Here is a 22,742-nt window from a genome sequence, read left to right on the forward strand (position 1 = left end):
TCCCTCCATCCCCCCAAATCCCCCCTTTTCCCCCCCAAATCCCCTTCTCCCCCCCAAATCCCCTTTTTCCCCTCAAACCCCCTTTTTCCCCCCAAATCTCCCCTTTCCCTCCCCCCAAATTCCCCCTTCTCACCCCAAATCCCTTTTTTTCCCCCAAATCCCCTTTCCCTCCCCCAAATCTCCCTCCATCACCCCAAATCCCCCCTTCTCCCCCCAAATCCCTTCTCCCCCCAAATCCCCCCTCTTCCCCCCACATCCCCCCTTTTTCCCCCCAAATCCCCCTTTTTTTCCCCCCAACTCCCCTCCTCGTTTTTTTTTCTTTTTTTTTTTTTTTTGGGGGGGGTTTCCACACGTTGTTTCCCTTTTTCCCCCCAACCCCCCCTTCCCCCCCACCCAGGGAATTTTCCAAGGAAAGGGAAAAAGCCAAAGCCCGGGGGATTTCCAAAAACTTCGGGAAAAGCAGCAGCTGGAAGAAGATCTCCGGGGCTACATGGAGTGGATCACCCAGGCTGAGGACCTGGAAGAGGAGGAAAAAGGAGGGGGGGAACACGAAAAACACCGTGAGCAGCACCCCCAGCCCCAAAAAAACCCCAAAAAAAACCTTTTTCCCCCCCCAAATCCTTTCCCTCCCCCAAATCCCCCTTTTTCTCCCAAATCTCCCCTTTTCACCCCAAATCCTCTTTCCCTCCCCCAAACCCCCCCTTCTCACCCCAAATGCTTTTATCCCTCCCCCAAATCCTCCTTTTTCCCCCAAATCCCTTTTCCCTCTCCCAAATCTCCCTCCATCACCCCAAATCCCCCCTTCTCACCCCAAATCCCTTTTCCCTTCCCCAAATCCCCCCTTTTCACCCTAAATCCCCCCTTCTCACCCCAAATCCCTTTTCCCTCCCCCAAGTCCCCCTTTTTCCCCCAAATCCTCCTTTTTCCCCCAAATCCCTTTTCCTTCCCCTGAAATCCCCCTTTTTTCCCCCAAATCCTCTTTCCCTCCCCCCAAATCCCCCCTTCTCCCCCAAATGCTTTTATCCTCCCCAAATCCCCTTTTTTCCCCCCAAATCCCCTTTTTTTCCCCAAATCCCCTTTCCCGCCCCCCAAATCCCCCTTTTTCCCCCAAATCCTCCCTTTTTCCCCCCAAATCCCCTTCCCCTCCCCCAAATCCCTTTTCCCTCCCCCAAATCCTCCTTTTTCCCCCCAAATCCCCTTTCCCTCCCCCCAAATCCCCTTTTTTTCCCCCTAAATCCTCCTTTTTCCCCCCAAATCCCTTTCCCTCCCCCAAATCTCCCTCCATCACCCCAAATCCCCCCTCCTCACCCCAAATCCCCTTTCCCTTCCCCCAAATCCCCCCTTTTCACCCCAAATCCCCCCTTCTCACCCCAAATCCCTTTTCCCTCCCCCAAGTCCCCCTTTTTCCCCCCAAATCCTCCTTTTTCCCCCCAAATCCCTTTTCCTTCCCCGAAATCCCCCTTTTTTCCTCCCAAATCCCCTTTCCCTCCCCCCAAATCCCCCCTTCTCACCCCAAATGCTTTTATTCCTCCCCCAAATCCCCCTTTTTCCCCCCAAATCCCCTTTTTTTCCCCCAAATCCCCTTTCCCTCCCCCCAAATCCCCTTTTTTTCCCCTAAATCCTCCTTTTTCCCCCAAATCCCTTTCCCTCCCCCCAAATCTCCCTCCATCACCCCAAATCCCCCCTTCTCACCCCAAATCCCCTTTCCCTCCCCCAAATCCTCCTTTTTCCCCCCAAATCCCCTTTCCCTCCCCCAAATCTCCCTCCATCACCCCAAATCCCCCCTCCTCACCCAAATCCCTTTTCCCTCCCCCGAAATCCCCCCTTCTCACCCCAAATCCTTTTTCCCTCCCCCAAATCCCTTTTCCCCCCTAAATCCCCTTTTTTCCCCCAAATCCCTTTTCCCTCTCCCCAAATCTCCCTCCATCACCCCAAATCCCCCCTCCTCACCCCAAATCCCTTTTCCCTTCCCCCAAATCCCCCTTTTCACCCTAAATCCCCTTTCCCTCCCCCAAATCCCTTTTTTTCCCCCAAATCCCCCCTTCTCACCCCAAATCCCTTTTCCCTCCCCCAAGTCCCCCTTTTTCCCCCCAAATCCCCTTTCCCTCCCCCAAATCCCCTTTTTTTCCCCCTAAATCCTCCTTTTCCCCCCCAAATCCCCTTTCCCTCTCCCCAAATCTCCCTCCATCACCCCAAATCCCCCTTTTCCCCCCAAATCCCCTTTCCCTCCCCCCAAATCCCTCTTCCCTCCCCCAAATCCCCTTTTTTTCCCCCAAATCCCCCCTTCTCACCCCAAATCCCTTTTCCTTCCCCCGAAATCCCTCTTTTTTCCCCCAATTCCTCTTTCCCTCCCCCCAAATCCCCCCTTCTCACCCCAAATGCTTTTATCCCTCCCCAAATCCCCTTTTTTCCCCCAATCCCCCTTTTTCCCCCAAACCCCCCTTTTCACCCCAAATCCCCTTCCCCTCCCCCAAATCCCTTTTCCCTCCCCCAAATCCCCTTTCCCTCCCCCCTCAATCCCCCTTTTTCCCCAAATCCCTTTTCCCTCCCCCAAATCCCCTTTTTCCCCCCCTAAATCCCCCTTTTTCCCCCCAAATCCCCTTCCCCTCCCTCAAATCTCTTTTCCCTCCCCCAAATCCCCTTTTTCCCCCCCTAAATCCCCCTTTTTCCCCCCAAATCCCCTTTTTCCCCCCAAATCCCTTTTCCCTGCCCCCAAATCCCCCTTTCTCACCCCAAAATCCCCTTTTTTTCCCCCAGGTTTGACCCCCGAGGAGCTGCTGGGGAAGCGCAAACCGCGGCTCAAATGGCTCCGCCACAGCAGCCACTCCACGGACACCCACGGTGAGAAACCCCCCCCCCCAAAAAAAAAAACACCTCAAAACCCCTTCAAAGACCCCTAAAATAACTTTTTTCACCCCAAAATCCCCCCCAGTCAGTCTCCCAGGCAGTGAAACCACCTCGGTCAACACCGAGACAGCGGGGAGGAGGAGGCGAAACCCAACGCCTGTGAACGCTGCTTGTGAGACCCCCCCCCCAAAAAAAAAAAAAAAAAAAAAAAAAAAAGAGACACCCCCCCCCTCCTAAAAAACCATGAGACCCCCCCCCTACAACCCCCACGCCAAGAATTGGGGGTAATTTTTAAAATTTTCCCTCCCCCAGGGGCAAAATCACGAAGACGAAATTTTGGTGAGTGGGGGGGGTGGGAAAAAAATGATGGGAGGGGGCACAAAAAATGGGGAGGGGTCCCCCAAAGCCCCCCCAAAAAAAAGTTGGGAAAAAAATGGGGAGGGGGCACAAAGGGTCCCCCAAATCCCAAAAGTGGGGAGGGGGCACAAAGGGTCCCCCAAATCCCCCCCCCAAAAAAATTGGAAAAAAATGGGGAGGGGGCACAAAGGGTCCCCAAAGCCCCCCAAATGGGGTGTGAAAAAATTTAGGGGGGGGCACAAAGGGTCCCCCAAATCCCCCCCCCAAAAAAGTTTGGAAAAAAATGGGGAGGGGGCACAAAGGGTCCCCCAAATCCCAAAAGTGGGGAGGGGGCACAAAGGGTCCCCCAAACCCCCCCCCAAAAAAAAAGTTGGGAAAAAAATGGGGAGGGGGCAGAAAGGGTCCCCCAAAGCCCCCCCAAATGGGGTGTGAAAAAATTTGGGGGGGGCCCCCAAATCCCCCCCCCAGAAGGTTTGGAAAAAAATGGGGAGGGGGCACAAAGGGTCCCCAAATCCCAAAAGTGGGAGGGGGGCACAAAGGGTCCCCCCAAACCCCCCCTAAATGGGGTGTGAAAAAAAATGGGGGGGGCACAAAGGGTCCCCCAAAGCCTCCCCAAAAAAAAAAGTTTGGAAAAAAATGGGGAGGGGGCACAAAGGGTCCCCCAACCCCCCCCCCAAATAGGGTGTGAAAAAAATTGGGGCATGATGGGTCCCCCAAATCCCCCCAAAGTAGGGAGGGGGCACAACGGGTCCCCAAATCCCCCCCCCCCAAAAAAAAAGTTTGGAAAAAAATGGGGAGGGGGCACAAAGGGTCCCCAAACCCCCCCCAAATGGGGTGTGAAAAAAAATTGGGGCATGATGGGTCCCCCAAATCCCCCCCCAAAATGGGGAGGGGCACAACGGGTCCCCAAACCTCCCCCCCCCCCAAAAAAAAAGTTGGGAAAAAAATGGGGAGGGGGCACAAAGGGTCCCCCAAATCCCCCCAAATGGGGTCTGAAAAAATTTGGGGGGGGGCACAGTGGGTCCCCCAAACCCTAAAAATGAGGGGGCACAAAAAATGGGGAGGGGGCACAAAGGGTCCCCCAAACCCCCCCCAAATGGGGTGTGAAAAAATTTGGGGGGGGGGGGCCCAAATCCCCCCCAAAAAAGTTTGGAAAAAAATGGGGAGGGGGCACAAAGGGTTCCCCCAAATCCCAAAAATGGGGAGGGGGCACAAAGGGTCCCCCAAGCCCCCCCCAAATGGGGTCTGAAAAAATTTGGGGGGGGCACAGTGGGTTCCCCCAAATCCCAAAAATGGGGAGGGGGCAAAATGGGTCCCCAAATCCCCCCCCCAAAAAAAAGTTTGGAAAAAATGGGGAGGGGGCACAAAGGGTCCCCCAACCCCCCCAAACGAGGCGGGGTCCCCACGTCTTGATTTTCTTGCACTTCCCCATTCCTCTTCTTCCCGACCCCCCTCGTTTTTCCCTCTTTTTCCCCCCCCCTTTCCCAAACCTCCCCTGGGTCACCCCTAAACCTTTTGGGGACCCCCCCACCCCAAAAAACCCCCCTGAACCCCCCCTCAAGGCGCCGACTTCGCCGCCTCAACCGGCTCTGGCGTCGCCGCTGCCGCGCGGCGGTGAAATCCGTCACCTTCTACTGGACTGTTCTGCTCCTCGTGTTCCTCAACACCTTGACCATCGCCTCCGAGCACCACGGGCAACCCCCCTGGCTCACCGCCACCCAAGGTACCCCAAATCCCTCCAGTTCCTCCCAGTTCCTCCCAGTTCCCCTCCCAGTTCCTCCCGACGCTCCCGCTACACCCCACTTCGTGACCTCAGTGCAAGGTCCCTTCCCAGTTCCCCTCCCAGTACTCCCAGTGCCCTCCCAGTGCTCCCAGTTCCCCTCCCGAAACTCCCAGTGCCCTCTCAGTGCTCCCAGTTCCCCTCCCAGTTCCTCCCAGTTCCTCCCAGTTCCCCTCCCAGTTCCTCCCGACGCTCCCGCTACACCCCACTTCATGGCCTCGGTGCAAGTTCCCTTCCCAGTTCCCTTCCCAGTGCCCTCCCATTGCTCCAGTTCCCCTCCCAGTTCCCCTCCCAGTCCTCCCAGTTCTTCCCACTCCTGCCCAGTTCCCTTCCCAGTGCTTCCAGTACTCCCAGTTCCCCTCCCAGTTCCTCCCGACGCTCCCACTACACCCCACTTAGTGGCCTCGGTGCAAGGTCCCTTCCCAGTTCCACCCTGTTCCCCTCCAGTGCTCCCAGTTCCCCTCCCAGTCCTCCCAGTACTCCCAGTTCTTCCCACTCCTGCCCAGTTCCCCTCCCAGTGCTCCCAGTGCCCTCCCAGTACTCCCAGTTCCCCTCCCAGTTCCTCCCGACGCTCCCGCTACACCCCACTTCGTGGCCTCAGTGCAAGGTCCCTTCCCAGTTCCCCTCCCAGTACTCCCAGTGCCCTCCCAGTGCTCCCAGTGCCCTCCCAGTGCTCCCAGTTCCCCTCCCAGTCCTCCCAGTATTCCCAGTTCTTCCACTCCTGCCCAGTTCCCTTCCCAGTGCTCCCAGTACTCCCAGTTCCCCTCCCAGTTCCTCCCGACGCTCCGCTGCACCCCACTTCGTGGCCTCGGTGCAAGTTCCCTTCCCAGTTCCCCTCCCAGTACTCCCAGTGCCCTCCCAGTGCTCCCAGTGCCCTCCCAGTGCTCCCAGTTCCCCTCCCAGTCCTCCCAGTACTCCCAGTTCTTCCCACTCCTGAACAGTTCCCTTCCCAGTGCCCTCCCAGTACTCCCAGTTCCCCTCCCAGTTCCTCCCGACGCTCCCGCTACACCCCACTTCGTGGCCTCAGTGCAAGGTCCCTTCCAGTTCCCCTCCCAGTACTCCCAGTGCCCTCTCAGTGCTCCCAGTTCCCCTCCCAGTTCCTCCCAGTTCCTCCCAGTTCCTCCCAGTTCCCCTCCCAGTTCCTCCCGACGCTCCCGCTACACCCCACTTCGTGGCCTCGGTGCAAGGTCCCTTCCCAGTTCCCCTCCCAGTACTCCCAGTGCCCTCCCAGTGCTCCAGTGCCCTCCCAGTGCTCCCAGTTCCCCTCCCAGTCCTCCCAGTACTCCCAGTTCTTCCCACTCCTGAACAGTTCCCTTCCCAGTGCCCTCCCAGTACTCCCAGTTCCCCTCCCAGTTCCTCCCGATGCTCCCGCTGCACCCCACTTCGTGACCTCAGTGCAAGGTCCCTTCCCAGTTCCCCTCCCAGTACTCCCAGTGCCCTCCCAGTGCTCCCATTTCCCTTCCCGAAACTCCCAGTGCCCTCTCAGTGCTCCCAGTTCCCCTTCCAGTTCCTCCCAGTTCCTCCCAGTTCCCCTCCCAGTTCCTCCCGACGCTCCCACTACACCCCACTTCGTGGCCTCGGTGCAAGTTCCCTTCCCAGTTCCCCTCCCAGTGCTCCCAGTGCCCTCCCAGTGCTCCCAGTTCCCCTCCCAGTCCTCCCAGTCCTCCCAGTTCTTCCCACTCCTGCCCAGTTCCTCTCCCAGTGCTCCCAGTTCCCCTCCCAGTTCCTCCCGACGCTCCCGCTACACCCCACTTCCTGGCCTCGGTGCAAGGTCCCTTCCAGTTCCCTTCCAGTGCCCTCCCAGTGCTCCCAGTTCCTCTCCCAGTCCTCCCAGTTCTTCCCACTCCTGCCCAGTTCCCCACAAAAATCGGGATTTTTTTCCCCCCCAAAAAACCATAAAAATTTGAATTTTTTCTTTATTTTTGGGGGGCTGCAGCCGCTCAGTGACAAAAATGGGGATTTTTGTTCCCCAAAAAAATATAAAAAATCGTTTTTTTTCTTTTTTTCCGGGTGGGCGCAGCCACTCAGCAACAAAAATGGGGATTTTTTTTCCCTCCAAAAAAACCCATAAAAAATCGAATTTTTTTTTCTGGGGGCGCAGCCTCTCGGCGACAAAAACGGGGATTTTTTTTCCTTAAAAACCCCATAAAAAATCGAATTTTTTTTCTTTATTTTCAGGGGGTGGGCGCAGCCACTCAGCAACAAAAATCAGGATTTTTTCCCCCCTCAAAACCCATAAAAAATCGAATTTTCTCTTTATTTTCGGGGGGTGGGCGCAGCCACTCAGTGACGAAAATGGGGATTTTTTTTCCTTAAAAAAACCATAAAAAATCGAATTTTTTTTTTCTGGGGGGCGCAGCCTCTCGGTGACAAAAATCAGGATTTTTTTCCCCCCAAAAAAAACATAAAAAATCGAATTTTTTTTCTTTATTTTCAGGGGGTGGGTGCAGCCGCTCGGCGACAAAAATAGGGATTTTTTTCCTTAAAAAAACCATAAAAAATCGAATTTTTTTTTTCTGGGGGGCGCAGCCTCTCGGCGACAAAAACGGGGATTTTTTTTCCTTAAAAACCCCATAAAAAATCGAATTTTTTTTCTTTATTTTCAGGGGGTGGGCGCAGCCGCTCAGTGACAAAAATCGGGATTTTTTTCCTCAAAAAAAAAAAAAAAAAAAGAAATCGAATTTTTTTTCTTTATTTTCGGGGGGGTGGGTGCAGCCACTTGGTGACGAAAATCGGGATTTTCTTTCCTGTAAAAAACCATAAAAAATCAAATTTTTTCTTTATTTTCGGGGTGGGTGCAGCCACTCAGAGATGAAAATCGGGATTTTTTTCCTCAAAAAAAAAAAAAAAAAAAAAAAAATTGAATTTTTTCTTTATTTTCGGGTGGGCGCAGCCGCTCGGCAACAAAAATGGGGATTTTCTTTCCTGTGAAAAACCATAAAAAAATCGAATTTTTTTTCTTTATTTTCGGGGGTGGGTGCAGCCACTCCACGACAAAAATCAGGATTTTTTCCCCCCCAAAACCCATAAAAATTCGAATTTTTTCTCTATTTTTGGGGGGGTGGGTGCAGCCGCTCGGTGACAAAAATGGGATTTTTTTTCCTTAAGAAACCCCATAAAAAAATCGAATTTTTTCTTTATTTTCGGGGGGTGGGCGCAGCCTCTCGGCGACAAAAACGGGGATTTTTTTTCCTTAAAAACCCCATAAAAAATCGAATTTTTTTTTTCTGGGGGCGCAGCCTCTCGGCGACAAAAACGGGGATTTTTTTTCCTTAAAAAACCCCATAAAAATCGAATTTTTTTTCTTTATTTTCAGGGGGTGGCGCAGCCACTCAGCAACAAAAATCAGGATTTTTTCCCCCCTCAAAACCCATAAAAAATCGAATTTTTTCTTTATTTTCGGGGTGGGCAGCTGCTCCGTGACGAAAATAGGGATTTTTTTTTTTTTCCCCCCAAAAAAACCATAAAAATTCGAATTTTTTCTTTATTTTCGGGGGGGTGGGAGCAGCCACTCAGCAACAAAAATAGGGATTTTTTCCTTAAAAAAACCATAAAAAATCGAATTTTTTTTTCTGGGGGCGCAGCCTCTCGGCGACAAAAACAGGGATTTTTTTTCCTTAAAAAAAACCATAAAAAATCGAATTTTTTTTTTCTGGGGGGCGCAGCCTCTCAGCGACAAAAACGGGGATTTTTTTTCCTTAAAAACCCCATAAAAAATCGAATTTTTTTTCTTTATTTTCGGGGGGGTGGCGGCCACTCAGCAACGAAAATAGGGATTTTTTTCCTTAAAAAAACCATAAAAAATCGAATTTTTTTTTCTGGGGGGCGCAGCCTCTCGGCGACAAAAACGGGGATTTTTTTCCCTTAAAAACCCCCTAAAAAACGGAATTTTTTTGTTTTTTTTCCCCTCAGCCTACGCAACAAAGCCCTCCTGTCCCTTTTTGCTGCGGAAATGGTGCTGAAACTTTACGCCCTGGGCCCCCCTGCTACTTCTGCAGCTTCTTCAACCGCTTCGACTGCTTCGTGGTCTGCGGGGGGGTCCTGGAGACCTCCCTGGTGGAGCGGGGGGCGATGGAGCCCCTGGGAATCTCCGTCCTCCGCTGCGTCCGGCTCCTCCGGGTCTTCAAGGTGACCCGGTGAGAGGGGGGGAAAAAATTCCAGAAATGGGGAATTAGGGAGGGATGGGGGGAGGGGGGGTCTTGGGATGGAAAGAAATGTGGGATTGGTGGGGTGGGGGGGTCTTGGGATTAATGGGATCAGTGGGATCAATGGGATCAATGGGATTGTGGACTGTTGGAATCAATGGGATCAATGGGATTGTGGAATCAATGGGATCGTGGAGTCTTGGAATCAATGGAATCAATGGGATCCTGGAATCAATGGGATCCTGGAATCAATGGATCAATGGGATCGTGGGATCAATGGGATCATGGAGTCTTGGAATCAATGGGATCAATGGGATCCTGGAATCAATGGGATCAATGGGATCATGGGATCAATGGGATCGTGGGATCAGTGGGATCGTGGAGTTTTGGAATCAATGGGATCAGTGGGATCGTGGAGTCTTGGAATCAATGGGATTGTGGAATCAGTGGGATTGTGGAATCAATGGGATCGTGGAGTCTTGGAATCAATGGGATCAATGGGATTGTGGAATCAGTGTGATCGTGGGATCAGTGGGATCCTGGAATCAATGGGATTGTGGACTGTTGGAATCAATGGGATCGTGGAGTCTTGGAATCAATGGGATCAATGGGATCGTGGAATCAATGGGATCAGTGGGATCAGTGGGATCCTGGAATCAATGGGATCGTGGACTGTTGGAATCAATGGGATCAGTGGGATCATGGAGTCTTGGAATCAATGGGATCAATGGGATCATGGAATCAATGGGATCGTGGGATCAGTGGGATGGTGGAGTCTTGGAATTAATGGGATTGTGGGATCAGTGGGATCCTGGAATTAATGGGATCAATGGGATCGTGGAATCAACAGGATCGTGGGATCAGTGGGATTGTGGAGTCTTGGAATTAATGGGATCATGGGATCAGTGGGATCCTGGAATCAATGGGATTGTGGACTGTTGGAATCAATGGGATCGTGGAGTCTTGGAATCAATGGAATCAATGGGATCATGGAATCAATGGGATTGTGGGATCAGTGGGATTGTGGAGTCTTGGAATTAATGGAATCAATGGGATCCTGGAATCAATGGGATTGTGGGATCAGTGGATCCTGGAATCAATGGGATCGTGGAGTCTTGGAATCAATGGAATCAATGGGATTGTGGAATCAATGGGATTCCACAATTGGAATCATGGAATCAATGGAATTATGGGATCAATGGGATCGTGGAATCAGTAGAATTGTGGAATCAGTAGAATTGTGGAGTGTGGAATCAATGGAATCTTGGAATCAGTGGGATTGTGGAGTCTTGGAATCAATGGGATCAATGGGATCAGTGGGATCCTGGAATCAACGGGATCGTGGAATCAGTAGAACTGTGGAGTGTGGAATCAACGGGATCTTGGAATCAATGGGATTCCACACCACAGGACAACTTTTCACGGGACAATTCACCACGGGACAACTCATGACAGTGCAACTCACCACAGGACAATTTTTCACAAGACAACTCACCACAGGACAACTCACCACAGGACAATGGCCACGGGCCAACTCACCAGGGATAACTTTTCACAGGCCAACTCACCAGGGGATAACTTTTCACGGGCCAACTCACCACGGGCCAACTCACCAGGGGATAACTTTTCACAGGCCAACTCACCAGGGGATAGCTATTCACGGGCCGACTCACCAGGGGATAACTTTTCACGGGCCGACTCACCAGGGGATAGCTTTTCACGGGCCAACTCACCAGGGCATAGCTTTTCACGGCCCAGCTGAGCAGGGGCCTTGTCCCGCAGGCACTGGGCGTCGCTGAGCAACCTGGTGGGGTCTCTGCTGAACTCCATGAAGTCCATCGCCTCCCTCCTGCTCCTCCTCTTCCTCTTCATCATCATCTTCGCCCTCCTGGGGATGCAGCTCTTCGGGGGCCGCTTCAGCTTCGACGAAACCCAGACCAAGCGCAGCACCTTCGACACCTTCCCCCAGGCCCTGCTCACTGTCTTCCAGGTACCCCCAAATTGCTCACCAGGTACCCCCAAACCCCCCAGGCCCCGATCACCATCCTCCAGGTACCCCAAATCCCCCCCAGACCCCGCTCACCAGGTACCCCCAAATCCCTCAGACCCTCCTCACCATCCTCCAGGAACCCCAAACCCCCAGGCCCCACTCCCCAGGTACCCCCAACCCCCCAGGCCCTGCTCACCATCCTCCAGGTACCCCCAAACCTCCCAGACCCTGCTCCCCAGGTACCCCCAAACCCTCCAGACCCCACTCACCATCCTCCAGGAACCCCCAAACCCCCCAGGCCCCCACTCCCCAGGTACCCCCAAACCCCCCAGGCCCTGCTCACCATCCTCCAGGTACCCCCAAACCCCCCAGCCCCTGCTCACCAGGTACCCCCAAACCCCCCAGGCCCCACTCACCATCCTCCAGGTACCCCCAAACCTCCCAGACCCTGCTCACCAGGAACCCCCAACCCCCCCAGGCCCTCCTCACCCTCTTCCAGGAACCCCCAAACCCCCCAGGCCCCACTCACCATCCTCCAGTACCCCCAAATCCCCCCCAGGCCCTCCTCACCATCCTCCAGGTACCCCAAGCCCCCAGGCCCCGCTCACCCTCTTCCAGGAACCCCCAAACCCCCCAGACCCTGCTCACCATCCTCCAGGTACCCCCAAACCCCCCAGGCCCTGCTCACCATCCTCCAGGTACCCCAAACCCCCCAGGCCCTGCTCCCCAGGTACCCCCAAATCCCCCCCAGGCCCCGCTCACCATCCTCCAGGTACCCCCAAACCCCCCAGACCCCGCTCACCATCCTCCAGGTACCCCAAATCCCCCTCAGACCCTCCTCACCATCCTCCAGGAACCCCCAAACCCCCCAGACCTGCTCCCCAGGTACCCCCAAACCCCCCAGACCCCGCTCCCCATCCTCCAGGTACCCCCAAACCCCCCAGGCCCCACTCACCATCCTCCAGGTACCCCCAAACCCCCCAGGCCCCGCTCACCCTCTTCCAGGCACCCCCAAATCCCCCCCAGGCCCCGCTCACCATCCTCCAGGTACCCCCAAACCTCCCAGGCCCTCCTCACCATCCTCCAGGTACCCCCAAACCCCCCAGGCCCCGCTCACCATCCTCCAGGTACCCCCAAACCCCCCAGACCCTGCTCCCCAGGTACCCCCAAATCCCCCTCAGGCCCTCCTCACCATCCTCCAGGTACCCCCAAACCCCCCAGGCCCTGCTCACCATCCTCCAGGTACCCCCAAACCCCCCAGGCCCTCCTCACTGTCCTCCAGGTACCCCCAAATCCCCAGGCCCTGCTCACCAGGTACCCCCAAACCCCCCAGACCCCGCTCACCATCCTCCAGGTACCCCCAAACCCCCCAGACCCTGCTCCCCAGGTACCCCCAAAACCCTCCAGACCCCACTCACCATCCTCCAGGTACCCCCAAATCCCCAGGCCCTGTTCCCCAGGTACCCCCAAACCCCCAGGCCCTCCTCACCCTCTTCCAGGTACCCCCAAACCCCCCAGGCCCTCCTCACCATCCTCCAGGTACCCCCAAATCCCCAGGCCCTGCTCCCCAGGTACCCCCAAACCCCCAGGCCCCGCTCACCACCCTCCAGGTGCCCCCAAACCCCCCAGACCCTGCTCACCAGGTACCCCAAACCCCCCAGGCCCTCCTCACCATCCTCCAGGTACCCCCAAACCCCCAGCCCCTGCTCCCCAGGTACCCCCAAACCCCCCAGACCCCGCTCACCATCCTCCAGGTACCCCCAAACCCCCCAGACCCCACTCACCATCCTCCAGGTACCCCCAAATCCCCCCCAGGCCCTGCTCACCAGGTACCCCAAACCCCCCAGGCCCTGCTCACCAGGAACCCCCAAACCCCCCAGGCCCCGCTCACCCGGTACCCTCAAATCCCCCCAGGCCCTGCTCCCCAGGTACCCCCCGAATCCACCCCGGGGCCCCCCGAATCCACGGGGGGAACCTCAGGGCACCCCGAAACCTCTGAGGGGGCCACGGGGACTCCGCCATCTCAGGAGATGACCCAAAATGTCAGGATGATTTCCCTCCCAAAACGCTGGGGGGCACTGGGAGCACTGGGGGGGTTGTACTGGTGAGGGGGGAGGGGTGGGGTGTGAGGTTTTGGGGGTTCCCCTTCCTTTTTGAGTTTTTTTTTGTCTTTTTTTCCTGCAGATCCTGACGGGGGAGGATTGGAACGCGGTGATGTACGACGGGATCATGGCCTACGGAGGCCCCGTTTTTCCCGGGATGCTCGTTTGCATTTACTTCGTTATCCTCTTCATCTGTGGGAACTGTGAGTAGGTTGGGGGGGGGGGGGCACTGGGAGGATACTGGGAGGATACTGGGAGCACTGGTGAGCCTCCCCCTTCCCCTCCCAGACATCCTCCTCAACGTCTTCTTGGCCATCGCCGTCGACAACTTGGCCGACGGGGACAACATCAACTCAGGGGGGGACAAAAAAGTGAGTCCCTTGAGGTTGTTTTTTTTTATTTTGGGGGGGGGGACACCCGGGTCCTTTTTTTTGGGACCCCCCCACCTTTTTTTATGCTCCTCCCCCCTCAAAAAAAAAAAAAAAAAACCAACAAAAACCCAAACAGGGAGAAGGCCGAGGAGGGGGGAAAACGGAGCCGGGAGCCAGGACGTGAGCGTGAAGGTCTGGGGGGGGTTGGGGACCCCCCCTGGGACCCCCCCCCAAAATTTTCAACCCCTTCCCCACCCCCCTCATGAAGGATCCTCCCCCCCCTTTTAATCCCCCCCCCAGATTGAAGGGGAGCAGCAGGAGGAAGAAGAGGAGGAGGACGGAGAAGGGGAGGAAGGTGAGAGGGGGGGGTTTGGGACACATTTTTTTTCCTTAAAAAACCCATAAAAAATCGAATTTTTTCTTTATTTTTGGGGGGGTGGGCGCAGCCTCTTGGTGACAAAAATCGGGATTTTTTTCCTCAAAAAAAAAAAAAAAAAAAAAAATTGAATTTTTTCTTTATTTTTGGGGGGGCGCAGCCGCTCGGCAACAAAAATGGGGATTTTTTCCCCCCTCAAAACCCATAAAAAATCGTATTTTTTTTCTTTATTTTCGGGGGGGTGGGCACAGCCTCTCGGCGACGAAAATCAGGATTTTTTTTCCCCCAAAAAAACCATAAAAAATCGAATTTTTTCTTTATTTTTGGGGTGGTGCAGCCACTCGGCGACAAAAATGGGGATTTTTGGGGGGTTTGGGACACCTCCCCCCAAAAAAAAAAAAACCCAAATTCCTGGGAAATTTGGGGAAAATCAAACTTTCCCCCCCCCCCCAAAAAAAAAATAACCAAAAAAATGGTTTTTGGTCCCTTTTCAGGGGAGGAGGAGGAGGGGGGGGAGAAAGAGACCTTGGGGGGGCCCCGAGTGGAGGCCCTGGAGGAGCCCCCCAAGAGCAAAGTGGTTCCCATCCCCGAGGGCAGCGCCTTCTTCCTGCTGAGCAACACCAACCCGTGAGGGACTGGGAGCACTGGGAGCACTGGGAGGGGGACTGGGAGCACTGGGAGGGCACTGGGAGCACTGGGAGAGCACTGGGAGCACTTGGAGGGGAACTGGGAGGGAGACTGAGAAGGGAACATGCACTGAGGACACAAAGTGGGGTGTACTGGGAGCACTGGGAGGGGAATGGGAGGACTGGGAGGGGAACTGGGTGGGACTGGGAAGAACTGGGAGCACTGGGAGGGGAACTGGGAGCACTGGGGGGGAACTGGGAGCACTGGGAGAGCACTGGAGCACTTGGAGGGGAACTGGGAGGGAGACTGAGAAGGGAACTTGCACTGAGGACACAAAGTGGGGTGTACTGGGAGCATTGGGAGGAACTGGAGGAGAGTGGGAGTACTGGGAGGGGAACTGGGCGGGACTGGAAGAACTGGGAGCACTTGGAGGGGAACTGGGAGCATTGGGAGGGGAACTGGGAGGGAGACTGAGAAGGGAACTTGCACTGAGGACACAAAGTGGGGTGTACTGGGAGCATTGGGAGGGGAGTGGGAGGACTGGGAGGGGAACTGGGAGTACTGGGAGGGGAACTGGGAGTACTGGGAGGGCACTGGGAGCACTGGGAGGGCACTGGGAGCACTTGGAGGGGAACTGGGAGGGAGACTGAGAAGAGAACTTGCACTGAGGACACAAAGTGGGGTGTACTGGGAGCATTGGGAGGAACTGGGAGGAGAGTGGGAGTACTGGGAGGGGAACTGGGCGGGACTGGGAAGAACTGGGAGCACTGGGAGGGGGACTGGGAGCACTGGGAGGGCATTGGAGTACTGGGAGGGGAACTGGAAGCACTTGGAGGGGAACTGGGAGGGAGACTGAGAAGGGAACTTGCACTGAGGACACAAAGTGGGGTGTACTGGGAGCACTGGGAGGGGAATGGGAAGACTGGGAGGGGAACTGGGAGTACTGGGAGGGGAGTGGCAGTACTGGGAGGGGAACTGGGTGGAACTGGGAGGGAGACTGGGAAGGGAACATGCACCTAGAGGGGGGGAAACTGGGGTGTACTGGGAGGAACTGGTGGTAACTGGGAGGGTTTTGCCCCCAGGCTGCGGGTGGGCTGCCACGCCCTGATCCACCACCACATCTTCACCAACCTCATCCTCGTCTTCATCATCCTCAGCAGCGTTTCCTTGGCAGCCGAGGACCCAGTCCGGGCCCATTCCCCCCGGAACCACGTGGGATACTGGGAGGAACTGGGAGAAACTGGGAGGAACTGGGAGGAACTGGGAATTAAGGGGGGGAGGAGCTGCGTCGAGTGGAGAAATCTGGGGGGAGATGGAGGTGGTCGGGGGGGTCCTGGGAGGAACTGGGAGAACTGGTGGGGGATTTTGGGGGGGGTTGGGTTTGGGGGGCTTAATTCCCCCCAGAACCACGTGGGATACTGGGAGGAACTGGGAGAAACTGGGAGGAACTGGGAGGAACTGGGAGGAACTGGGAGAAACTGGGGGGAACTGGGAGGAACTGGGAATGAAGGGAGGGGAGGAGCTGCATTGAGTGGAGGAATCTGGGGGGAGATGGAGGCGGTCGGGGGGGTACTGGGAGGAACTGGGAGAACTGGTGGGGGATTTTGGGGGGGGGGTGTTGGGTTTGGGGGGCTTAATTCCCCCCAGAACCACGTGGGATACTGGGAGGAACTGGGATGAACTGGGATGAGCTGGGAATGAAGGGGGGGAGGAGCTGCATCAAGTGGAGAAATTGGGGGAGATGGAGGCGGTCAGGGGGGTACTGGGAGGAACTGGGAGAACTGGGAGGGGATTTTGGGGGGGGTTGGGTTTTGGGGGGCTGGGGGAGTTTGGGGGAGCTCGGGGGGGGCTCGAGGGGGCTCCTGGGTCACCCCTTTTGTCCCCCCCCTTTTTTTTTCCCCTCAGATTCTGGGCTATTTCGATTACGCCTTCACCTCCATCTTCACGGTGGAGATTCTGCTGAAGGTGGGGAAAAAAAATGGGAATTTTGGGGTTTTTTTTTTTGGGGGGGGGTTTCCCAGGATTTTGAGGAAGGGGAGGGGGTCCTCAGGAATTGGGGTTCACCCCCCCAACCCCCAAAATCCTCTCCCCTCCCCCCCCAGATGACAGCTTTTGGGGCCTTCCTGCACAAGGGATCTTTCTGCCGGAATTGGTTCAACCTCCTGGACCTCCTGGTGGTCAGCGTCTCCCTCATCTCCTTCGGCATCCAGTAAGGCACTGGGAGGCACTGGGAGGCACTGGGAGGCACTGGGAGGAGCTGGGAAGGGTACTGGGAGGCACTGGGAAGGGCAGTGGGAGCACTGGGAGTGTCCCCACAGCTCCAGTGCCATTTCGGTGGTGAAGATCCTGCGAGTGCTGCGGGTGCTGCGTCCCCTCCGAGCCATCAACAGGGCCAAGGGCCTCAAGGTGAACTGGGAGGAACTGGGAGGAACTGGGAGGCACTGGGAGGCCCCGTAACGCCGTGTCCCCAGTGTCCCCCATGTCCCCAAAACGTCCCTGATATCCCCAGTGTCCCCAAAATGTCCCCAATGTCCCCCAATGTCCCTGATATCCCAGATGTCCCCAATGTCCCCCAAAGTCCCCAAAATGTCCCCAAAAGTCCCCAATGTCCCCAAAAGTCCCCAGTGTCCCCAAAATGTCCCCAATATCCCCCAATAACCCTGATGTCCCTCAATGTCCCCAAAATGTCCCCAATGTCCCCAAAATGTCCCCAATGTCCCCAATGTCCCCAAAATGTCCCCAATATCCCCCAATAACCCTGATGTCCCTCAATGTCCCCCAATGTCCCCAATGCCCCCAATGCCCCCAATGTCCCCAACATCCTCAATGTCCCCGATGTCCCCAACGTCCTCAATGTCCCCAAAATGTCCCCAAAAGTCCCCAACGTCCCCAACGCCCCCAACGTCCCCAACGCCCCCAACGTCCCCGATGTCCCCAACGCCCCCAACGTCCCCGATGTCCCTGATGTCCCCAAAGTGTCCCTAACGCCCCCAACACCCCTGATGTCCCCAAAGTGTCCCCAACGTCCCCAACGTCCCTGATGTCCCCAACGTCCCCAACGCCCCCAACGTCCCCAAAGTGTCCCCAACGTCCCCAACGCCCCCAACGTCCCCAAAGTGTCCCCAACGTCCCCAACGCCCCCAATGTCCCCAGTGTCTCCAAAGCCCCCAGTGTCCCCAACATCCCCAACATCCCCAACGTCCCCGATGTCCCCAACGCCCCCGACGTCCCCAACACCCCCAACGCCCCCAATGTCCCCAACGTCCCCAACATCCCCAACGTCCCCAGTGTCCCCAACGTCCCCAATGTCCCCAACGCCCCCAATGTCCCCAAAGTGTCCCAAATGTCCCTGCTATCCCCAACGTCCCCAACGCCCCTGACGTCCCCAACGTCCCCAACGCCCCAAATGTCCCCAATGTCCCCAACGTCCCCAACGTCCCCAATGTCCCCGATGTCCCCAAAGTGTCCCAAATGTCCCTGCTATCCCCAACGTCCCCAACGCCCCCAACGTCCCCGATGTCCCCAACGCCCCCAACGTCCCTGATGTCCCCAACGTCCCCAACATCCCTGATGTCCCCAAAGTGTCCCCAACACCCCCAACGTCCCCAACGTCCCCAACGCCCCCAATGCCCCCAATGTCCCCAACGTCCCCAACGTCCCCAACGCCCCCAATGTCCCCAACGTCCCCAACGGCCCCAACACCCCCAATGTCCCCAACGCCCCCAACGCCCCCGCTGTCCCCAACGTCCCCAACACCCCCAATGTCCCCAATGTCCCCAACGTCCCCGCTGTCCCCAACGTCCCCAACGCCCCCAATGTCCCCAAAGTGTCCCAAATGTCCCTGCTATCCCCAATGTCCCCAACGTCCCCAACGTCCCCAACGTCCCTGATGTCCCCAAAGTGTCCCAAATATCCCTGCTATCCCCAACGGCCCCAATGCCCCCGCTGTCCCCAACGCCCCCAACGCCCCCAACATCCCCGATGTCCCCAACGTCCCCAACATCCCCAACGTCCCCAATGTCCCCAACGTCCCCAATGTCCCCAACGCCCCCAACGTCCCCAACGCCCCCAACACCCCCGCTGTCCCCGCTGTCCCCGCTGTCCCCAACGTCCCCTCCCTTTGTCCCCAGCACGTGGTCCAATGTGTCTTCGTGGCCATCCGGACCATCGGGAACATCATGATTGTCACCACCCTGCTGCAGTTCATGTTCGCCTGTATCGGGGTGCAGCTCTTCAAGGTTTGGGGGGGACACCCCGAGACACCCCCACCCCCCACCCCCCGAACCCCCCCGGACCCCCCCACCCCCACCTGAGCCCCCTCCCTTCCCCCCCCCCCAGGGAAAATTCTACAGCTGCACCGACGAGGCCAAGCACACCCCGGAGGAGTGCAAGTGGGTGACACCCCCAGACCCCCCCGGGGGTCCCCAACACCCCCCAAGTATCCCCAGCACCCCCCAGACCACCCCAACACCCCCCAGACCACCCCAAAATCCCTCAGACCCTCTCTGAGGATCCCCAACACCCCCCAAGTACCCCCAGCACCCCCCAGACCACCCCAACACCCTCCAGACCACCCCAAAATCCCCCAGACCCCCCCTGAGGATCCCCAACACCCCCCAAGTACCCCCAGCACCCCCCAGACCACCCCAACACCCTCCAGACCACCCCAATGCCCCCCAGACCCTCCCTGAGGATCCCCAACACCCCCCAAGTATCCCAAACACCCCCCAGACCACCCCAACACCCCCCAGACCACCCCAAAATCCCCCTGACCACCCCTCCGAGTGTCCCCAACACCCCACAGACCACCCCAGAATCCCCCAGACCACCCCAAAATCCCCCAGACCACCCCTCTGAGTGTCCCCAGCACCCCCCAGACCACCCCAAAACCCCCCAGACCCCCCCTGAGGATCCCAAACACCCCCCAAGTGTCCCCAACACCCCCCAGACCACCCCAACACCCCCCAGACCACCCCAAAATCCCCCAGACCACCCCCCGAGTGTCCCCAACACCCCCCAGGCCCCTCCTGAGGATCCCCAACACCCCCCAGACCACCCCAACACCCTCCAGACCACCCCAGAATCCCCCAGACCACCCCAGAATCCCCCAGACCACCCCCCGAGTGTCCCCAACACCTCCCAGACCATCCCAGCATCCTCCAGACCACCCCCCCGAGTGTCCCCAATGCCCCCGAGACCCCCCCTGAGGATCCCCAACACCCTCCAGACCACCCCAAAATCCTCCAGACCACCCTCCTAGTGTCCCCAACACCCCCCAGACCCCCCCTGAGGATCCCCAACACCCCTCAGACCACCCCAACTCCCTCCAGACCACCCCAACACCCCCCAGACCACCCCAAAATCCCCCAGACCACCCCCCGAGTGTCCCCAAGACCCTCCAGACCACCCCAAGTATCCCCAGACCTCCCCTGAGGATCCCCAACACCCTCCAGACCACCCCAACACCCCCCAGACCCCTCCTGAGGATCCCCAACACCCCTCAAGTATCCCCAACACCCCCCAGACCACCCCAACACCCTTCAGACCACCCCAAAATCCCCCAGACCACCCCTCTGAGTGTCCCCAGCACCACCCAGACCACCCCAATGCCCCCCAGACCCCCCCTGAGGATCCCCAACACCCTCCAGACCCCCCCTGAGGATCCCCAACACCCTCCAGACCACCCCAAAATCCCCCAGACCCCTCCTGAGGATCCCCAACACCCCCCAAGTATCCCCAACACCTCCCAGACCCCCCCTGGGGATCCCCAACACCCCCCAGACCCCCCCTGAGTATCCCAAACACCCCCCGAGTGTCCCCAACACCCTCCAGACCACCCCAACACCCCCCAGACCACCCCAAAATCCCCCTGACCACCCCTCCGAGTGTCCCCAACACCCCACAGACCACCCCAGAATCCCCCAGACCACCCCAAAATCCCCCAGACCACCCCTCTGAGTGTCCCCAGCACCCCCCAGACCACCCCAAAACCCCCCAGACCCCCCCTGAGGATCCCAAACACCCCCCGAGTGTCCCCAACACCCTCCAGACCACCCCAACACCCCCCAGACCCCCCCTGAGGATCCCCAACACCCCCCCAGACCACCCCAACACCCCCCAGACCCCCCTTGAGGATCCCCAACACCCCCCAGACCCCCCCTGAGGATCCCCAACACCCCCCAGACCACCCCAACACCCCCCAAACCGCCCTCTGAGTGTCCCCAACACCCCCCAGACCCCCCCTGAGGACCCCCAACACCCTCCAAGTATCCCCAACACCCCCAGACCACCCCTCCGAGTGTCCCCAACACCTCCCAGACCCCCCCTGGGGATCCCCAACACCCCCCAGACCACCCCAACACCCCCCAGACCACCCCCCCGAGTGCCCCCGCCCCCTTCCAGCCCACTCCCCGAGGTCCCCCAGCCCACGGGTGTCCCCGTGTCCCCCAGGGGGACCTTCCTGGTGTACAAGGACGGGGACGTCACCAACCCCACGGTGCGGGAGCGGCAGTGGCTCAACAGTGACTTCAACTTCGACAACGTCCTGGCGGGGATGATGGCTCTTTTCACCGTCTCCACCTTCGAGGGGTGGCCCGCGTGAGTGTCCCGGGATGGGGACAACCCCCCCAGGGCCACCCACCCCCCTCGGGATGGGGACACCCCCTCCAGGGTCACCCACCCCCCTTGGGATGGGGACAACCCCCCCAGTGTCACCCACCCCCCTCGGGATGGGGACAACCCCCCAGGGTCACCCACCCCCCTCGGGATGGGGACACCCCCTCCAGGGCCACCCACCCCCCTCGGGATGGGGACAACCCCCCCAGGGCCACCCTCCACCCTTGGGATGGGGACACCCCCCCAGTGCCACCCACCCCCCTCAGGATGGGGACCCCCCACCCTTCTGTCCCTTGGGATGGGGAAACCCCCCAGTGTCACCCACCCCCCTCAGGATGGGGACACCCCCCCCAGGGTCACCCCCACCCCCCTTGGGATGGGGACAACCCCCCCAGGGTCACCCACCCCCCTCGGGATGGGAACCCCCCACCCTTCTGTCCCTTGGGATGGGGACAACCCCCCAGTGTCACCCACCCCCCTCGGGATGGGGACAACCCCCCTGTTCTGTCCTTTGGGATGGGGACACCCCCCAGTGTCACCCCCATCCTTGGGATGGGGACAACCCCCCCAGGGCCACCCCCACCCTCGGGATGGGGACAACCCCCCCTTCTGTCCCTCGGGATGGGGACACCCCCCAGTGTCACCCACCCCCCTCGGGATGGGGACAACCCCCCTGTTCTGTCCTTTGGGATGGGGACACCCCCCAGTGTCACCCCCATCCTTGGGATGGGGACAACCCCCCCAGGGCCACCCCCACCCTCGGGATGGGGACAACCCCCCCTTCTGTCCCTCGGGATGGGGACACCCCCCCCAGTGTCACCCACCCCCCTCAGGATGGGGACAACCCCCCCAGGGCCACCCACCCCCCTCGGGATGGGGACAACCCCCCCAGGGTCACCCACCCCCCTCGGGATGGGGACAACCCCCCCTTCTGTCCCTCGGGATGGGGACACCCCCCAGGGCCACCCACCCCCCTCGGGATGGGGACAACCCCCCCAGGGTCACCCACCCCCCTCAGGATGGGGACAACCCCCCCAGGGTCACCCACCCCCCTCAGGATGGGGACAACCCCCCCAGGGTCACCCCCCACCCTTCTGTCCCTTGGGATGGGGACCACACCCCAGTGTCACCCCCCCACCCTCAGGATGGGGACAACCCCCCCAGGGCCAACCACCCCCCTCAGGATGGGGACAACCCCCCCAGGGTCACCCCCCACCCTCAGGATGGGGACAACCCCCCCTTCTGTCCCTCGGGATGGGGACAACCCCCCAGTGTCACCCACCCCCCTTGGGATGGGGACACCCCCCTGCCCGTGCTGTCCCCTGGGACACCCCCCACTGCCACCCCCCACCCTTGGGATGGGGACAACCCCCCCGTGCTGCCCCTCGGGATGGGGACAACACCTCACCCCCCACCCTTGGGATGGTGACACCCCCCTGGCTGTGCTGTCCCCCTGTCCCCTGCCTGTCCCCTGCCTGTCCCCTTGTCCCCCACCTGTCCCCTGCCTGTCCCCTGCCTGTCCCCCTGTCCCC

The 22,742-nt window shown here is 58.4% G+C and overlaps 1 protein-coding gene across 1 annotated transcript in view; it reads left to right on the top strand.

Moving 5' to 3' along the window:
• Positions 1-397: 397 nt before the first annotated feature.
• The window catches only part of LOC139790630 (voltage-dependent L-type calcium channel subunit alpha-1F-like), a gene marked incomplete at its 5' end in the record, with an annotated part of 42,939 nt that continues 20,594 nt past the window's right edge, over positions 398-22,742 (top strand). Inside the window, 23 exon segments of the mRNA XM_071732503.1 lie at positions 398-429; positions 432-560; positions 2,758-2,841; positions 2,933-2,974; positions 2,977-3,019; positions 3,160-3,186; positions 4,767-4,927; positions 8,897-8,899; positions 8,902-8,964; positions 8,967-9,120; positions 10,912-11,119; positions 13,304-13,424; positions 13,510-13,606; positions 13,745-13,784; positions 13,893-13,947; positions 14,463-14,595; positions 15,678-15,807; positions 16,501-16,560; positions 16,698-16,804; positions 16,914-17,001; positions 18,726-18,833; positions 18,934-18,986; positions 21,046-21,192. Of these exon segments, the coding sequence (XP_071588604.1) occupies positions 398-429; positions 432-560; positions 2,758-2,841; positions 2,933-2,974; positions 2,977-3,019; positions 3,160-3,186; positions 4,767-4,927; positions 8,897-8,899; positions 8,902-8,964; positions 8,967-9,120; positions 10,912-11,119; positions 13,304-13,424; positions 13,510-13,606; positions 13,745-13,784; positions 13,893-13,947; positions 14,463-14,595; positions 15,678-15,807; positions 16,501-16,560; positions 16,698-16,804; positions 16,914-17,001; positions 18,726-18,833; positions 18,934-18,986; positions 21,046-21,192 (2,085 nt within the window).

Source organism: Heliangelus exortis, unplaced genomic scaffold (assembly GCF_036169615.1).
Source record: "Heliangelus exortis unplaced genomic scaffold, bHelExo1.hap1 Scaffold_104, whole genome shotgun sequence".
Lineage (NCBI taxonomy): Eukaryota > Metazoa > Chordata > Aves > Apodiformes > Trochilidae > Heliangelus > Heliangelus exortis.